This window comes from Chrysemys picta, chromosome 12 (assembly GCF_011386835.1).
Source record: "Chrysemys picta bellii isolate R12L10 chromosome 12, ASM1138683v2, whole genome shotgun sequence".
Classification (NCBI taxonomy): domain Eukaryota; kingdom Metazoa; phylum Chordata; order Testudines; family Emydidae; genus Chrysemys; species Chrysemys picta.
The window spans coordinates 47,282,387-47,301,135 of record NC_088802.1 but is presented as its reverse complement, the minus strand read 5'-3'; the positions used below and the strand labels follow the sequence as shown (position 1 = coordinate 47,301,135).

Sequence of the window (18,749 nt, the reverse complement as noted above, 5' to 3'; positions counted from 1 at the left end):
CCTGTGATCACCAACTAGGTATCATCTGATGACCGCAAAGTATTACATTCCATATTCTTCACACAAAAACAGCAAAGTGCAGTTAAACATTCTTTAAAGAGCTCCATAGCCAATTCCAGGTCTGTGTTCCTACTACAGAACAGACAAAGACAAAACAAGGTCTGCAAAGACGGAAAACACATAATATGGAGCATCAACAAAATGTGTTCAAGTTAATTTAAAAAACTAACTTTGTAGAAACATTTTCCTTAAGATGACTATTGATTTAAACCAACTAATGAGAGGTAAGTGCTCCTGATAGCAAAGAGAAAACATTTCCAAGTCCATCTACACATTAGCGAAGGATGTAACATTGCACTGGTGAGTTGAACAGTCACTATGCCTCATTATTAAACAAAATTACAACCAGAATCTAATCTTGCAGCACTCGCTATACTGGATAGCTCTTGAGCCAAATAAAAACTGTATCCTTTATATCCAGCCTCCACTTACTCTACTGAGTGGTATTATTATTTTATTCATTCTTCACTCAGAGAACAAATGATAAATTGATGAACCTATCTTTTTGTAAACCACAATGTAAAGATACACAGTCCAATACAAAAAAAAAAAAAAAAAAAAGGAGCATTTTTCCTAAAGGAAAACCAATCCGTTATAATTCTGTAATGTCATATTTACAGTTAAATTCAGATTAGCTTTGCTGAGCTTAACTAAGTTCCCTGGCAAATGTCACTGCACGTTTCTGGATCATTTCCAGTAGTGGTAAAATAAGTTAGTACTTAGGAGCTAATTGTGTCATTTAAACAATGGTTAAATTTCAGTACACATATGTGTGATATGCAATATCATAATTCCAACAATGCATTTTATGTTGCTTGTATATGAATGTTGTAAACATACACGTCTCTGAGCCCCTGCCGCACCACAGAAACATGTAGATATCCCCCCCCACACACAACTCACACATGTATGCATGCACATATTTTAGCATCAATGTATCACATACTATGGGCCAAATTCCATTTGTCTTATTCCTGGGAACAGACCCATTTAAACCAATGCCATCTGATGGGAGGTGAGCAAGATTTGGTCCTATATATATTAACTGCCACGCTGCAAGACAGGCAGCACTAATAACATTAAGCAAGATGGCACTCAGAGGATGCATGCTGAACACAAAAGAATACAAACATTTTATTATAATTGCAGTAGAGTTATCACCTTGGCATCGTAGTTTAGCCAACACTAATAAGACCATATGAATCGCATTAGTATTGGTATTGTAATACTTTTTTGAATTCTAATTGGTCCTGTGCCTTGGCATAATAAAATAAATCATGACAACCAAGCAGAAGTCCTTTTGGTAACTAAAAAAGGAAGCCCACAACTATCAAACCAAGACTTCTTTCTCAAGGCACAATTTTAAAAACAGACTATAAAATCCACATGTAATATGTAAATGGCATGCCTCCATTCCAATGCTTTTTTACATTAATAATAATTTAGCAGAGCTGCAGCTCATGTCTTCTATATTTCAGAACAGGACATTTGTTTAAGTCTTTTCATAGCAGTTTTAATTGCTATTTTTTAAATATTAAGAGTTTGATATGTTTAAAATATATTTGTAGTCTGATTTTAAAAGTAGATCAAATACTTAAGTCCATGTTGGAATTCTGATGTTTCCTCAAAACAGAGTGTGTGAAAATAGAGATATTTATAAAATGATGTAAAATCTATTGACACAGTGAATTTGCATTGTCTTTAAGAAAGTTACTGCTTAAAGTTTTTCTTGGTTTTACTCTGCATCCAGTTAAAGCACAGAAAAAAATATTGTGACTTACAAACATGAACTCAGCTCTTCATCTAGAGAAAAATAAACTACATGATAGTTTGGCAATAGAAGGTGACATGACGTTTTAAAAGCTGCAATCACGGCTATTTCCCCCTTACTCCCACACACACCGAGATCTGGATTTCTTTTACAACAGTAAAAAAAAAGTATAACTGTATTTGCGAAAAAAGATTATAAGCCCCAAGAATGTTGTAAACAGAATGGAAAAAACATTAACAAATCAATGGGCTGCAAAAAACATGCAAACAGCTGACCCATAACTCAGATTACAAATACATTCTGACAGGTGATCATTAAAAGGCTGGTTCACTTTCAGGAGCTTCTGAAAAAAGAATGGCAAGGGATAATCACTTCTTAATTTTGTGTGCATGCATGTGTGTGAGAGAGAGAGAAAAAAACAACACGTGTGCACAATGGCTTGTTAAAAATATCACAAGAAAATTAGGGGTGTTTTTTCCTCTTGCCAGCTCTAAGTGTTATTTAATTTGGGAGAATGGTATCAATTACTGTTCACTCTAAACTCTGAGGCCCCTTAAAACTGAGGGAAAAAAACACAGTTTCACAAGAACTAGCCCGTGTTAAGGCGAGTAAATGAAAAATCACAGAATAACTTCCCAGCTTGGGCCCAAAACACTGTTCACAGCTTTATATTTTTTAAAATAAGAAATGAATTTTGCCAATTCATGTGATTTTTGCACATTATTTTTCCTCCCTAACTATTGTCATTCTATTTATTTATTTTGCTTCTTTATCAAATGGTTCTGACAATGGCATTACATGCTGCGCATGGCAAGTGATCAACCAGAGGGGAGAGGAGTGGTTTCCTGCTCCCAGCAGCAAAGTTTGCTTTCTGAAATGTTGTACAAGTGTAGGGTCACAATCAAAGTTTAGTAAGAATATGCCACTTTATTTGAAAGCATAAGGCTTCTTATTGCTCCATTTCCACCAAACTGTTGATATGGTGCACCGGGTTCTCATCTCGGACACCAGCATAACTCCATTAGAGATACTAAGGGTCTGATTTAAAGTCCCCTGAACTCAGTGAAAAATTCCCATTGCCATCAAATGGTTTTGAATTAGGCTTATGATCAAAATCCAGCCTTAAGGTGTTTCCTTCTCTGCCTATTGCTTAGGGCAGAATTAGATAAGTTCATGGAGGATAGGTCCATCAATGACTATTAGCCAGGATGGGCAGGGATGCAACCCCACGCTCTGAATATCCCTAGCCTCTTTTTGCCAGAAGCTGGGAGTGGATGACAGGGGATGGATCACTCGATGATTGCCTGTTCTGTTCATTCCCGCTGAAGCACCTGCCATTGGCCAGGGTCGAAAGACAGGGTACTGGCTAGATGGGCCATGGGTCTGACCCAGTATGGCTGTTCTTCTGTAGATATAAGTCTCATGTAACTCAACTGAAGTCAATAATTACATTCTGGATATACACTAGTGTAACAGATCAGAATCGGATGTAAATTTTTGTGTTTTATTTCTTGCCTGATGTTTAACTATTACTTCTCCGTTTTTTGTTGTGTGTGCTTTTTGCCTGGTATGTTACAGGAGTATAGGACATACAATGATACGGCCAACATTACAAACAAAGAACCTTCCTCCCTACTATTACCACTGAAATGACAGCTGGGGCCCTGAATTCTCTTCTGTCTTAAAGAATATGGTCCTGTTGACTGTACGAATTCTCTTTTGCACTTTCTCCCTTTTTCTTCCCCTGTTCATTTTACATAGTGGCATCTGTGTATTACTATTTTTACTTCTGTTTGTATTTTTAGCCTGTTAATAGCTAGGTTACCGGTAGGAAAAAGATGACAGGCAATTTTCCATGGAATTCCCACAGATTCTTGACATGATTTAAGCAAAAATTCCTGCAGAGCTGGTTAGCATTTCTCCAGATTATTATTAGAGCTGTCGATTAATCGCAGTTAACTCACACTATTAACTCAAAAAATGAATTGCGATTAAAAAAATAAATCGCAATTAATCACAGTTCTAATGATACTGTTAAACAAAATAGAATACCAATTGAAATTTATTACATATTTTGGATGTTTTTCTACATATATATTGTATGTAATTATATATTATGTAATTGAAATAAAAGTGTATATTATTTTTATTACAAATATTTGCACTGTAAAAACAAAACAATAGTATTTTTCAATTCACCTCATACAAGTACTGTAGTGCAATCTCTATCGTGAAAGTGTAACTTACAAATGTAGATTTTGTTTGTTACATAACTGCACTCAAAGACAAAACAATGTAAAACTTCAGCACCTACAAGTCCACTCAGTCCTACTTCTTGTTCAGCCAATCGCTAAGAGAAACAAGTTTGTTTACGTTTACAGGAGATAATGCTGCCCACTTCTTATTTACAATGTCACCAGAAAGTGAAACAGGCATTTGCATGGCACTTTTGTAGCTGGCATTGCAAGGTATTTACTTGTCAGGTATGTTAAACATGCGCATGCCCCTTAATGCTTCGGCCACCATTGCAGAGAACATGCTGACGTGGCTCATTAAAACAATAATGTGTTAATTACATTTGTGACTGAACTCCTTGGGGGAGAATTGTATATCCCCTGCTCTATTTTACCTGCATTCTGCCACATATTTCATCTTATAGCAGTCTCAGATGATGACCCAGCACATGTTGTTCATTTTAAGAACACTTTCACTGCAGATTTCAGTGCAAAGAAGGTACCAATGTGAGCTTTCTAAAGACAGCTACGGCACTCGACCCAAGGTTTAAGAATCTGAAGTGCCTTCCAAAATCTGAGAGAGATGAGGTGTGAAGCATGTTTTCAGACGTCTTAAAAGAGCAACGCTCCAATGCAGAAACTTCAAAACCCAAACCACCAACAAAGAAAATCAACCTTCTGCGGGTGGCATCTCACGCAGATAATAAAAATGAACATCTGTCGGTCCTCACTGCTTTGGACTGTTATTGAGCAGAACCCGTCATCAGCATGGATGCATGTCCTCTGGATTGGTGGCTGAAGCATAAAGGGACATATCCTATCTCCTAGAACTGGAAGGGACCTTGAAAGGTCATCAAGTCCAGCCCCCTGCCTTCACTAGCAGGACCATGTACTGATTTTGCTCCAGATCCCTAAGTGGCCCCCTCAAGGATTGAACTCACAACCCTGGGTCTAGCAGACCAATGCTTAAACCACTGAGCCATCCCTCCCACACCTTTAGCGCATCTGGCACCTAATATCTTGTGATACTGGATACAACAGTGCCTTAAGAACGCCTTTTCTCACTTTCAGGTGACATTATAAACAAGAAGCGAGCAGCATTATCTCCTGCAAATGTAAACAAACTTGTTTGTTTGAGTGATTGGCTGAACAAGAAGTAGGACTCAGTGGACTTGCAGGCTCTAAAATTTTACATTGTTTTATTTTTGAATGCAGTTTGGGGTTTTTTTTTATGTAATTCTACATTTGTAAGTTCAACTTTCATCATAAAGAGACTGCACTACAGTACTTGTATTAGCTGAACTGAAAAAAATACTATTTATTTTATTTTTTTTGCAGTGCAAACACTTGTAAGCAAAAATAAATATAAAGTGAGCACTGTGCTCTTTGTATTCTGTGTTGTAATTGAAATAAAAATATTTGAAAATGTAGAAAACATTCAAAAATATTTAAATAAATGGTATTCTATTATTGTTTAACAGTGCGGTTAATCATGCAATTAATCTTTTTAATCGTGCAATTAATCATGATTTTTTTTAATCGCTTGACAGTGCTCATTGTTATTATTGGCCCTGCCAATGACTTGCTTCATGTTGGACTTCTCTATGTTGCCAGTGTCAATCACGCAGTCAGAAATAATTATTTACTTTTTTCATTTGTTTGCGTGTCTCATTTGAGAACTTCTAGGGAAGGTCTTATAGATGATTACCTGGTCTGACTGGGCTCTGCATGCAATTTTGAGACACCATGCCCGGATGGATTGATGTAGATGCCCTGCTGCTGAGGTCCATGACAGAGGGTGCTGCTGAGGTAGCTTGCTGGAGATTTGGCTGGTGTGGACTGTGGTCATGTTGGGCTGGGCTGGGAGGAATTCCATTTTCCGAGAGGAATTCTTCCAGGTCCATGTATTCCAACTGGAAAGTGTCTCCATCATATGGCAGCGTCTTGTCCCATAACGTTGGCCCCAAGAAAGCTGACTGGGGGACTGATGCGCTGGTGCTGTCATCATCTAGCTTCTTTTCTTTGTCTTTTTCTTTACCAAATGCTTATAAAAAACACAATAAAGATGTTAAGTGCTGAGTAGTTAAAAATTATTATTTTCAAGAAGATATTTTCCACTTTCTCCTATTGTAAGAACCTAACATCTCATCACATACATTAATCCTTTGATACTTTTCATCTGGCACAGAATTAAAAGGTCGAACCAAATGACCATGAACTGAATGTAGGCATATTTTCATCGGTTCTGTCTATTTTTAGTTAACAATTCAGCAACATTCAGTATGGCTTTAAATAAATGCTCACAGATTTCTTGAGAGCGTTTGTACTAATCAACAAAGCAAGTTAGATGGCAGATGTTGCCAGGTATTTTATTGTGTTTTAAAGGAACAGTTTTCATCTAAAACCCCCAAATACCTTAACATTATTAAATAAAAGGGCCCAATCCTGCAGTCCTTAAACAACAAATCAGCCATTGACCTTAAGTTGTTTTGCTTGCTTTGAGGTGGCAGAATTGGGTCCATAATAAGTAATAACACAGTATATCTGTTGTCTGTAGAATTAAAAATAATGTTAAGCTACTTAATTTTCTGCTGTATATGTTTACAATAATGATTAAAATATTTTGGGATAAATACACTCAGGAGATGTAAAAAACAGGTAAATAAATTAAGAAAAATGCCCAGACTAAAATATTAAGAATCCACTAATTGTAAAACAACATAACAAAGTGCCCTTATCACTCTTACTTAGGAAAATGCTTTAAACGCCTATTAAAAATTAACAAGACACAATTATACCATGCATTTTAAGAAGATTTAGCCCCTTGATTTGCTAGAGTCTAAATTATTATAGTTTTTTTCCTAGTTATATTACCATTATGAACAGAATCCACAGATGTTGCAGGAAGTGTGTATGTTTTCTAAGTAACACACATTTTTGTAATAAACACACTTGATAAAATCCTATTATGATTGAATTATCTTATTATCCCCCAAAAGTACAAGTTGCAACTTTTCAGCTTTAAAATTCTTATTAGTTACCATTCACCCAAATACATTTTACACATGTTCATTAAAAAAAAAGGGTGCAAAGTCAGGCAGTAAAATTGCCACAAAACCAATAAATAAATAAAAAAAAAAGCTCAAACTTCAGTCACCCAGAATATATACTCGTTTCTGGAAGGAAATTTTGAAGCTGTGCTCTCTGCTCTTTCCTAATAAGTCCGTCTTCATTCAGTACAGATGAAATGTATTTATTTTCTGAAGACATGCCGTTTAGTGCCCATCGCCTAACTAGAAAGTGATTGCTATGCATTGATTCAAAAGAAAGACAGTTGTCTTTCATTACTTATTGATCATGTTTATCATTCGTATCATACTGTCTTTATCTCAAGAATAAAAGTATTCCAATCTTGCAAAAGCTAAATTTTCCTGGGGTTCACAGCTGAACAGTAGGCAGGTTATATTTGCTTTTCTAACTCTGCAGAACTCCCAAGGGAAATTTATTGAACAGCTGAAAGAGTGGAATTCTGCACTGGAAACGCAGCGGTTTGGCACTAGCATCCTGACATGCATGCACTTGGGACTCTAGGGTGACCAGATGTCCTGAGTCTATAGGGACAGTCCCGATTTTGGGGTCTTTTTCTTATATAGGCTCCTATTACCCCCCATCCCCGTCCCGATTTTTCACACTTGCTGTCTGGCCACCCTACTTGGGACTAACGCGTTACACTATTGCGTTGCCTTTCACATTCAGTCGACTCGCACCTCCCCAAAAAACTATATAGAAGCAACTTTCTACGCCTCACCGTCTTCGTGATTTAGCGGCAGCTTGAGAGGGTTTTCCAGCAGGGATTTCAGCACCCCGTAAGTCGGAGGTAGGAAAGTGGGGTTCAAAGGGAGAGGTCGAGCCATTTTCTCTATCGCTTAAAATAAAATAATAATAATAAAAAAAAACAAGCTGTAGAAATCCTCAGCGAAGCTGGAGCCGGGGAGAGGTGTCACAGCTCGTTCGCTCAGTCCTGGCCGGAGCTACCCCAGCCTCGGCTGCGCTGGCCCCTTTCCCAACACACCGACCCAAGCACCACAACAAAACAGGCAGCTGATGCCTCCGCCCCGCCCCGCCCCACACAGCTCAGCTCAGCTCAGTCGCGCGGCCATGTGCAGACACCGACGTCCAAGCCCCGCCCCCGGACAGGCCTGCGGGGGGGAGGAGCTGCCGGCTCAGTCCCCACGGCTACAGTGACCATGAAACTGCGTTTCCGCTCGGCCCCGTGGCGCATGGTCCACGCGTGTGCGCGCGCCAGCGGGGGCTGACTCTGTTAGGAGTCGCCCAGTTCTGCTCTGGGGGACGCCAGGAGTCAATTCCCCGCTTGCCGGGGCTGCAGACGCGAGAGCGCCATGGGGCAGCAACAATGTTGCCTCTTAGAGTGACCAGACAGCAACTGTGACAAATCAGGACGGGGTAGGGGGGTATTAGGCTTCTATATAAGAAAAAGCCTCAACGATCAGGACTGTCCCTATAAAATCAGGACATCTGGGCACCCTATTGCCTCCAGACCCCACCATCTATGTATTACTTAGTGACTCTCGCCATTGATCCCAGGCCTGCCTTGGCGGGTTTCAAGCGGTGCTCAGTTAGTTTCCGCAGTAACCAGGTGTGACCTATCCTGATGCACCAAAGCAGCACCTGGAACAAAAAAAAACTTTCACACGCGCACAGAAGCTTAAATGCAAATATCAACATTGCAATGGGACTAATCAGACAAGGGTGAGAGGATTATTTAGGTTCCTAGCCGATGAGGTGTTGACACCTTCCTTCCCCAAGCTTCCACTGCACTTAAGGAGAAAAATATATAGTATTGTCAATGTCAACCCCAAGCATCCAAAAATCATGAGTCAGGCCACCAAAAATACCCAAACAAAAACAACAGTAGGCTTAACATTTATGAGCTTAAAAATACATTTTGGATTCTCTTCAGTTGTCTAGGTTTTTGTTAGGGTCCATTTTTTTCAAGCTTTTCTGTGCAACACAAAAGGAAAAACAGCAAATATTGCAGGACTCAGGAGACCTGGAAACACTGAAAAGATAAGTGAAAGCATCTGGAGCAGTTGCAGATGAGATCAGCTCATAGCTGGGACAGAACAGAATGCTGCTGGTTTGGAAGCAGGTGATTCCTTTTGTCATTAATTATTCCTACCTGGGAACATTCCTGTATCTGTTGGTTCACACTCCACCCAGGGCTTCAAGGTGCCACCAGTACTCCTGTTCTTTTTGCGGATACATGGCTGCTACTCTGAAACTCCTTGTTGGGGAAGTTGAAGAACCGAGTATATCTAGCTCTTGGCAGTTGCCAGTATAAAGCACTTTTGAATTCTGCCTGTGCAGCTAAGCGAGTCCCTCTCTCTACCCCAAAGTCAGTAACAAACATAAAAGTTCTTGTTTGTAACAAAGTTTAGGTCAATGGACCAAAAGACATTTTTACAGTGAACACCCTCCCACCCCCCAAAAAAAAATATTTTTTGCCCTGGGGCCTCATTTTAATGACACATGAGAATACTAGGTGAGGTGTGGGTGAAGTGACATATTTATCTAGTCTATTTATGAAGCACCCAAATCATTCTGGTATCTAGGTACTAACCATGGTATCTAGCTTCACAGTTTCACACTACAGCTTTTTTATTTTGTAGCTTTCGTGTAATTAAAGATGAAAGAAACCTAACAGATCTTTTAGTTCATCTTGCTGCCAGTAAAGGATTGCTCCTTCCAGCACATACCGTGGAAGACTATTCCACAGATTTCACCATTAGGAAGCGTTCTTGATCTCCTGTCTATATTTTCCTGGTGGGGCTTTTCCATCTTTAATTTCTGTGACCCTACTCTCAGTTACATACCCTTTTTTTTTTTTTTTTTGGTCCACATAGGTTTTCATCCCTCATCACTGGATCAGAGCACTTACTATGTTTGCCCCTTTTAAACAGTTCCACTCCACCCTTGGTGTTTATATTCTTCAAATACCTGTAATCACTTATATCTTTTACTTCTCATCCTGGTTGGTTATCACTTAGACAAGTTGTACTTTCCCTCATTTAGCTCTATTAAACTTTCCTCAGACTCAGTCCCTTAATTATTTCACATTTGTTATATACCTAAAAAAAGAAAAAATATATTTTCCCTGATCTATTCATTTCTTTACAAAGATTTACACATCGCATTTTCATAACCTCTTTGCTTTTGAATGGCCATTATTTAAAAAACCTATTAAATGGGTGTCTATCTATTATTCTAGGCACTTTGATGGGTATTTATACAAACAGTCCAGCTAAAATTAGCAGTAACCCACAAGCGCTCAATAAATCTCAACCTTGACCCAAGAGTATGAGAGCGTTGGCCTAGACAAAACCTAGGGATTTAAAGTGATCATCTGGTGTTTCAGAGAAAGAGAAAGTGTAGCATTAACATAATTAAGGAAAACAATTAAAAAGAGGAAATGACAGAACCATGACATAGCACAAAGCCACGGTTTGAGATTAGAGATGTTTTAAGGAGTAACATGATAATAGCAGCATAGCATATTACAGGCCACCCAACAAGATAGAACGACTGGATTATTAAATGAGTGCACACATGGCACTAGTGCGTAAAATGGCCAAATTGCTAGTTACTGGAGACTTTAATTACACATGTACAGAGTAAACGGCATTAAGAGAAGGAAAATGATTGGCAGTGTTGCATGCATATCTGGTACAGGAATGATTTTCTATTCAATATGTGCATAAATAAGAAAGGGAACCTTTATGAGGTTTGGTATTAAGTAACAATGAGGATAAACAGAAATATAAGATGCAAAGGTAATGGAGAATCTGGGAACCACCAATAACAAACAATATTCATTTGGAATTTGGATATAAAAGCTCAAGAAGGAAGAGAAAAACTATTGAACTTTGTTATGGTTATTATCCACCTATAATATACTCAGTAAAATCTGATGAAATAGGATATTGAATTAAATATAGTAAGACCCAAGCTTGTCTCTTTGATTATTTGACACCATGAAGCATGAAAAACTCCTAGGAACAAATTGTGTCTAGACCTGCATAAGTGTAGGACAAAGAGTAGCAACAAATCGGTCCAGGAGCCATGTATAATCCCAGTCTTTGAATTCCCAGCATGCAGGGACTGGAAATTAACTCAAAGGGACAGGGGAAGGGAAAAGTCATTCCCTCCCATCTATGGACTCGCCAGCAGAGCTGGGCCAGCATCCAGGAAAAACATGTTGCACAAGTATGTAGCACTTCGTCCAGTACTTCCAGATAAATAATCTTCTCCCCTCTCCTAGGATATGTCTACACTCCAAGCGAGGGGTGCAATTCCAAGCTCGCATAGATATACTTGTGCTAGCTCTCCTCTGAGCTAGCATGCTATAAATAGTAGTGAAGCCACAGTACCACGGGCAGCAGTGGCACGGGCTAGTCGCTCCAAATATATACCCCTGCGGTTCAGGTGGGTTTGTACTCGGGGTGGCTAACCCAGGCTGCCACTGCCCGTGCTACTCTTTTTAGTGTGCTAGCTCAGATGAGAGCTAGTGAGAATATGGCCACACGAGCCAGGCATCACAGCCCTAGCTCAGAGTGTAGATGTATCTTAACAAAGGTAATAACTTAAAGCAACAGTTCTGCCACAAAGGTTATTTATATCGCACAGACAGCCTCCTTACACTGGCAAATCACTGAGATGCTTTTCAGCATTATTCAGTAAGGGTCATAGGTACACAGAAGTTGCCACATGCTTACCGGCTATAGTTCATCTCTAGTCAGACTATATCCTAGTTCCAACAGTGGTTGTTGCCAGATGCGGCATAGGAAGCTTTAAAACTAATTATAGCTGGATTTCTGCATTCTACATACAGTCAAAAGGCAGCTTGTTTTGAATATTTATTCCTACCAGATTCACCAAGAGAAAAAAACTTATTTGTATATAATGACAAAAGACCACAGCAGATCACTATTTTTCCATATAGAAAACTTTTTATTTGCTTCCCAGGTAAAAATTAACTCAGTTAGTGAATGTTTAAGTTCCTCTTCCAGGTGTTTTCATCACAAAATCTTGGGTCAGCATAGAAGTGTTCAAGGATGCTATTTTTCAAACGGAGTCCAGCCAAGTTAGTATAAATCCATATTTTTTGAGGCCCTGCTTTCTGATAACTCTTTCCCTTCTCTCAGCTGGGTGATTTGAAAAATTAAACACATGAAGCTTTCCACTTCTTCCGAAGAGCCCATCTATACTACACGTCTGACCATACCAGTTCACACCTAAGACATGGCCAGGTTTTAACCTAAGGTTTTCTTTTGCATTGAGGTGGGACAACAGCTATAGACCTATCTTGAGGACTAATGACCTAAGTTATAACACAGTCCTGCAACTCCCAACCACTATACCAACATATCAGAACACAGATTATTTTACTTGTGCTAGACAAGGCCCCGTACAAGTGTTAATGTAAATGGGCTCTAATAAATCTGTAGCTGTTTTAAAATCTTGCAAACCACATTATCCTCTTTCCGTGGACTAAAGGCTGCAGTATGAACAGGATTTTAAATGTAGACATTTCCAGTTCCACAGTTTTTGGTCCAAAGTTTGATTCTGTTCACCTTTCTCCCCATATTCCTCATAGTGGAAATGCCCTCTGTTATTTCCTCTTCTTGCTGTATCTGTCTGCTGCCTCTGTCACCATTAATTCATGGTAAGAACAGGAGCAATCAGAAACAGGCGATAGTCTCGTCAGCTTCTACCATGTGGGATATAGCTGTGGTGCAAAGAACAGCATATGTGAAGATATTACTGAAGTATTAAGTATTATGCACGACCATATTAGGATTGGTAATGGGCCTTACTTTTATTATCATCAGAGACAAATCCTAAAGGGATGTAGCCTCTTTGCAGGTCAAATGGCACCCCGATCAATCTCTAGCTAGGTCCTGAGTCTGAACAGTAAGACCATCTTAGGTCTGTCATTGCCAATCTTATTGTGTCACCAACGTTTTTCATGACTATGACATTTTGATAGGCCTCTTACAAAAGCTATGGGAAGAAGAAAAAAAAAAACCAAATGAGTGGGAAAAGGGTCATATAGTGAATCTGCCAAAGAAAGGAGACCTCAGTCAGTGCAAAAACTGGAGGGGCATTCAAATGACGTCAGTCCCAAGTAAAGTTTGCATTATTCTTGACAGAATAAAGAAAGCAGTAGATTCAAGGTTAGATGAGAATAGACGAAGCTTTAGACAGGATAAATCCTGTATAGATCACATAGTAACCCTATGAATCAACCCAGAACTGTTGATTGAATGGCAGTCACCACTTTACACAAATAGTATAGATTTCAAAAAAGCTTTTTATATAATGGAACTTGCTACACCGCTTTGGAATTCCCCATAAATTTGTGAATATCATTCAGAGCTTCTGTGAAAAAATGACATTCCAAATAATACATAAAAGTGAACTGATTAAACCATTCAAGGTTACTACTGGCATCAGATAAGGATGTCTTATGTCACCCATGATCTTTTTATTGGTAGTAAATTGGGCAGTGAGAAAGATCACAGAACAATCCAGGGGCATACAGTAGAGTGTCATGCAGAAGTTGGAAGACCTTGACTTTGCAGATGACATCAGCTTGCTATCCAATCCCAAACCTATAGAGACATGCAGACCAGACCAAATGATCTTCAGGCCTAAGCACAATGAATAGGATTGAAAGTCAACACCAAGAAAAGTAAAACCATGGGAATCAACATACAACAGGAAACACTAATGACACTTTCTTGGACTGACACAGAAGAGGTCTGATATTTCACATATCTTGGCAGCACTGTAAGTGAAACGGTGGAACAGATGAAGGCACAAAAGCCAGACATGCCTTCCCAACTGTAAAGCTGCTCTGGAAAAACAGAAAATTTGCCCTCCAAAACTAAACTTTGAATATATAACACCATTGTAAAGTCTATCTTACTATATGGGGCTGAAACTTGGAGACTTATTAAGACCTTACTATCTAAACAACCAGTTTTCATAAACAGCTCCCATAGACAAATCCTAAATATTAGATGGCCAGAAGAAAATCACAAACAAAGGACTATGGAGGAGGATAAAACTGAAACCGATAGGACAGAAAATTACGGAATGAAAATGGAGGAGATGGCTAGAACATAGAGGGAGGAAAAACTTGAATAACATAACAAGACAGGCACTGGACTGGAATCTCCTGGGCAAGAGATGATAAGGTAGACCAAGGTTAACAAGGAAATGCAAAATAGCAGTGGAACTGAAAGCTACCAAAATGACATGGGAAGAAGCAGCGAGAGCCTATCAACGATGGAAGGCAGTGGTGAAAGGCCGTATGTTCTGCCTGGAATGAAGAGGCATAAGTAAGTAAATCAACCATTGTTCTATAGATCCACAGCTTTGTAGTAAACATGATGTCAGGTCATCTCCACAGAGGCCAAGAAAGGGCCCGGACCATGGCAGCAGCTGCTGCTATACAAGTATCTACATCCTTTGATCATTCTCAACACTGGCTATAACACTTATCAAGTATCAGACAGTGACCATCTGGACAGATTAATGCTGAGCTGGTTGTAATCTAGAGTTGGCAGTTGCTTGATGGTAATAGCCAGGGATTTAGTTTTATCGGGATTAATAACCAGACTAATGCAGGCTGTTTCTTGCCTGAACAAATTGGCCCTCAGCTGCAGTGATTTACCAGACTGAGCCAACAAGACAATATCATTGGCGTATTCAAGGTCTTGAAGCAATATGGTGCTCAGCTCAATACTGACAGATGCCTCCAAGTTTATCCATCAACCAACCAATGCCAATATTGAATGATGGTGACAAGATGCAATCTTCCCAAATTCCCACGGAAATAGAAAACCATGCCTTGTGTCTACCATTAACTCAAAACACGATTTTCCATTCCATTAGAGAGCTGTTCTATCAATAACACAAGCTTCCCAGGGACGCCAGGTTGCCTTATCAGATCCTACAAGCTTGCTTGATGCACTGAATCAAAGAACTCTATAAAAAGTGTTGTGAATGGCTTATTGAATACAGCCTTTCTCAAAAAGCGTCTCAAGGTGAAGATCTGGTTGATACTGGACTGATTAGGTCTAAGGCTGCACTGACTAGCCTGGCTTTTCACTGATTCAAGATACGAACATGGAAGAGAAGATTTCAGAGTAGCAGCCGTGTTAGTCTGTATCCGCAAAAAGAACAGGAGTACTTGTGGCACCTTAGAGACTAACAAATTTATTTGAGCATAAGCTTTCATGGGCTACAGCCCACTTCATCGGATGCATAGAATGGAACATATCTTCTTGCTGTATGCTCCATTTCATGCATCCGATGAAGTGGGCTGTAGCCCACGAAAGCTTATGCTCAAATAAATTTGTTAGTCTCTAAGGTGCCACAAGTACTCCTGTTCTTTTTATGGAAGAGAAGAGTATCCCTGGGCAGGGACTGAAAGGAGCATAATACCTCTGTGGTTGCTATATTCGGCCTTATTGGCCTTTTTGAACACAAGTAGAATAACACCCTTCCTCTGATCATAACATATTACACGAATGCACCGGATGGTCTAGAAGAGCCCATGCAGCTGTCATATAACAATACTTTCCCCTGACTTCAGCAACTCGGGGGTCCTTTCCCAGACTTCAATTCACAGACCACAATCCGGGTCTCTTCTTGGTTGAAGGAAAGTGACTCTGCCAGAATTTCTTGCCCCACTTCAAGCGGCAGAGGGATACTTGGCAGCAGACAATCAAGGAGTGTCTTGAAATGAGTGTCCCATTGATACAACTGCTCTTGCAGCTGATGTCCTGAGTCTTTGCTGGACAAACTGGTGCCATCTTCCACCACAAAGCTGAAGAGAGGCTGCGGAGATCGTCCTGGACAACAGCCTGGTGTGAACAGGTTGCCTGACTTGACCACCAGGATTCCTTATCTTCTGCAATAACTAGACGACATTCCAGAGTCAAACCTATTTGGCCTTTGCTTTCGCTCTCAATAGACGTGTCTTTCAACAGCTCAGGTTATACAAATACCACATTACTCATTTCCAAATGCAGATACACCTAATTCTACATAGCAGATCTGACACTAATAATTCAGTAACTGCTGGGTCCTGAGTGTCTCTTTAAAAAGTAACTAGGTTGCAGGAGCCCTCCACCCTACTGGCAAAGTGGAAGTGGGCACACTTGAGAAGCAAGCCTTCGTCTCTTGTGAAACAAGTGCAATGTCATTGGTGGCCATAGAATTAGATGGGCTGATGTTTCTTTACCTACCCTGCTAAGCCCCTAGATAATTAGAAGTGAAATCACTATCTGACGCTCCCATGGAGGAAGGGAGACCATTGAGCGTTGAGGGGGTCCCAGGGGCAGGGGACCCCGCTGGCTGGTGGAGGCGGCAGGATTCCTGCAGGAGCAGGAAGTTAGCCTTCCCACCAGGCGGCTCACAGCTGCCCGTCCGAAACACGTTGGACGGGCTTGGGCAGTGGCGAACCTGAGAGTCGCGCTTTGGTTACTAGCCCCGCCCGCGCCCCCGTCACATTGGAGCCCCGCCTGCGTCCAGGCGGCGGCGCTCGGCAGGGATCACGTGGGATCGCGGGGTGACCTACTTTGGGCCAATGGCGAGGGGCCCGGTCGGGGCTTCGCTCGTCTGCGTCGGGGGCCCCGCAGGGGGGGGGAACTCCAGCGCGGCGGCGGGGGGGTTCCAGCCCGGGAGTGGGCGGGCTCTGGAGTGCGGAGGAGGGGACAGTAGGGGGGGTTCCAGGGGACGGTGTTTGGGGAACAGGGGAGTTCCAGGGGACAGCGGGGGATGGTGTTTGGGGGGCAGGGGACGCTGTTTGGGGACATGGTTGGGGGTCCCAGGGGACAGCGGGGGATAGTGTTTGGGGGGTTCCAGGGGACAGCAGGGGATGGTGTTTGGGGAGATGGTGGGGTTACAGGGGATGGTGTTTGGGGGGCAGGGGATGCTGTTTGGGGACATGGTGGGGGGTCCCAGGGGACAGTGGGGGATAGTGTTTGGGGGGCAGGGGACAGCATGGGATGGTGTTTAGGAAGCAGGGGGGTTTCAGGGGACAGCAGGGGACGGTGTTTGGAGAACGGGGGCGCAGGGGACGGTGTTTGGAGAGATGTGGGGTTCCAGGGGACAGCAGGGGGGATGGTGTTTGGGGAGATGATGGCGTTACAGGGGACGGTGTTTGGGGGGGCAGGGGACAGCAGGGGATGCTGTTTGGGGAACAGGGGGATTCTAGGAGATAGCAGGGGATAATGTTTGGGGAACGGGGGCAGCGGACAATGTTTGGGGAACAGGGGGCAGCAGAGGTTGGTGTTTGGGGGACAGAAGACAGCATGGGATGGTGTTTAGGAAGCAGGGAGGTTTCAGGGGACGGTGTTTGGAGAACAGGGGGGCAGGGGATGGTGTTTGGAGAGATGGAGGGCTCCAGGGGACAGTGGGGGGTGATGGTGTTTGGGGGACAGGGGGATTCTAGGAGATAGCAGGGGATAATGTTTGGGGAGCAAGGGTTGGTGTTTGGGGGCCAGGGAGAGCAGGGGAGGTTCCAGGGGACAGCGGGGGATGGCACCTGGGGAGGAGGAGGGGGCTCTAGGGGACAGCAGAGGATGGCATCGGGAGAGGTAGGGGCAGCCAAAAGTAGGGATGGCTTTTGGGAGAGGGGGCTGCCTTTAAGCTCAGAAAAGCAACTAATCACAACCAGGCACATTGTAGTAAGACCGATGTGTTACCAGGGCACCTGATCCAGAACTCAGGCTGGACTTTTGGCCCTGGAGTGAGCACCTGTACCTCTAATAGGAGCAATGGTTCAAGCAAAGCATTAGGTCTTGGCTTTTTCTGTAGCTTGTGCTTTCCCCATCCCCACAGCTGATGCTCCGTGACAGGCAGGGCTATGTGTCCATATTGAAATGGGGCTGGGGTTTTCTGCAATCCTGTACTGACAGCAACACACAATACAACCCAACCTCCCCCCTCTAGCACTGGGACTGGAGGGGGAGATCACTTATTCCTGAGCTCCTTTTATAGCATTATGGACCAGTTGCCTAGCAACTCCCCCACCCCCTTATGTATTTTGAAGCATTCCCATATATTTGTCACCTGCCCAAAAGTTGAGAGCACGTTTGATTGAGGAAAAAATGTGGAATTCACTTCAGGGAAGGGGAGCAACTTTGCAAAATTGTGATGACTTTTATAAAATTTTATTTGGAGCCCTGTAGGATAAAACAGGAAAAGATAGCAAGTCTGTCCCTTATTTCATACCAATATTTGCTTCTATCCCACCCCTATGTGGTGTTGTACCACTTATTAATGTACAGTTACAGTTTTTACACTTGCCTAATTTTTGCAAACTCTGTTCAGCTGCTCAGTGATTTTGAGCTTGATAAAACATAATACAAATGTGGAATACTGCATTCCATGTTAGTGAATGAGAAGGAAGCCACTACAGAATATGCTTATTTTAAAAAAGTTACCCAGCAACATTGTTTTAAACTTTTTTCACCCATATTTGTTGTGTCTACCTGCTGTGGGGGGCTCCCCTGAAGTATTATATCTAGTGCTGGCTGCTGTTGGAGAGAGGATACTGGAATAGATGCAGCAGGGGTCAGTTACTGTAC

The 18,749-nt window shown here is 41.7% G+C and overlaps 1 protein-coding gene across 2 annotated transcripts in view; it reads right to left on the bottom strand.

Moving 5' to 3' along the window:
* HLF (HLF transcription factor, PAR bZIP family member) overlaps positions 1 to 8,328 on the bottom strand; it is a 45,047-nt gene extending 36,719 nt beyond the window's left edge. Inside the window, exons 1-2 of one of the 2 annotated variants that reach the window (XM_005282799.5) lie at positions 7,874 to 8,328; positions 5,774 to 6,109 (exon numbers count right to left, since the gene is read on the bottom strand). In XM_005282799.5, coding sequence (XP_005282856.1) covers positions 5,774 to 6,109; positions 7,874 to 7,979 — 442 coding nt within the window. In that variant the 5' untranslated portion in view covers positions 7,980 to 8,328. The remainder of the gene's footprint in view (positions 1 to 5,773; positions 6,110 to 7,873) is intronic. The other variant, XM_005282798.5, reaches the window with a different exon arrangement.
* Positions 8,329 to 18,749: the final 10,421 nt, after the last annotated feature.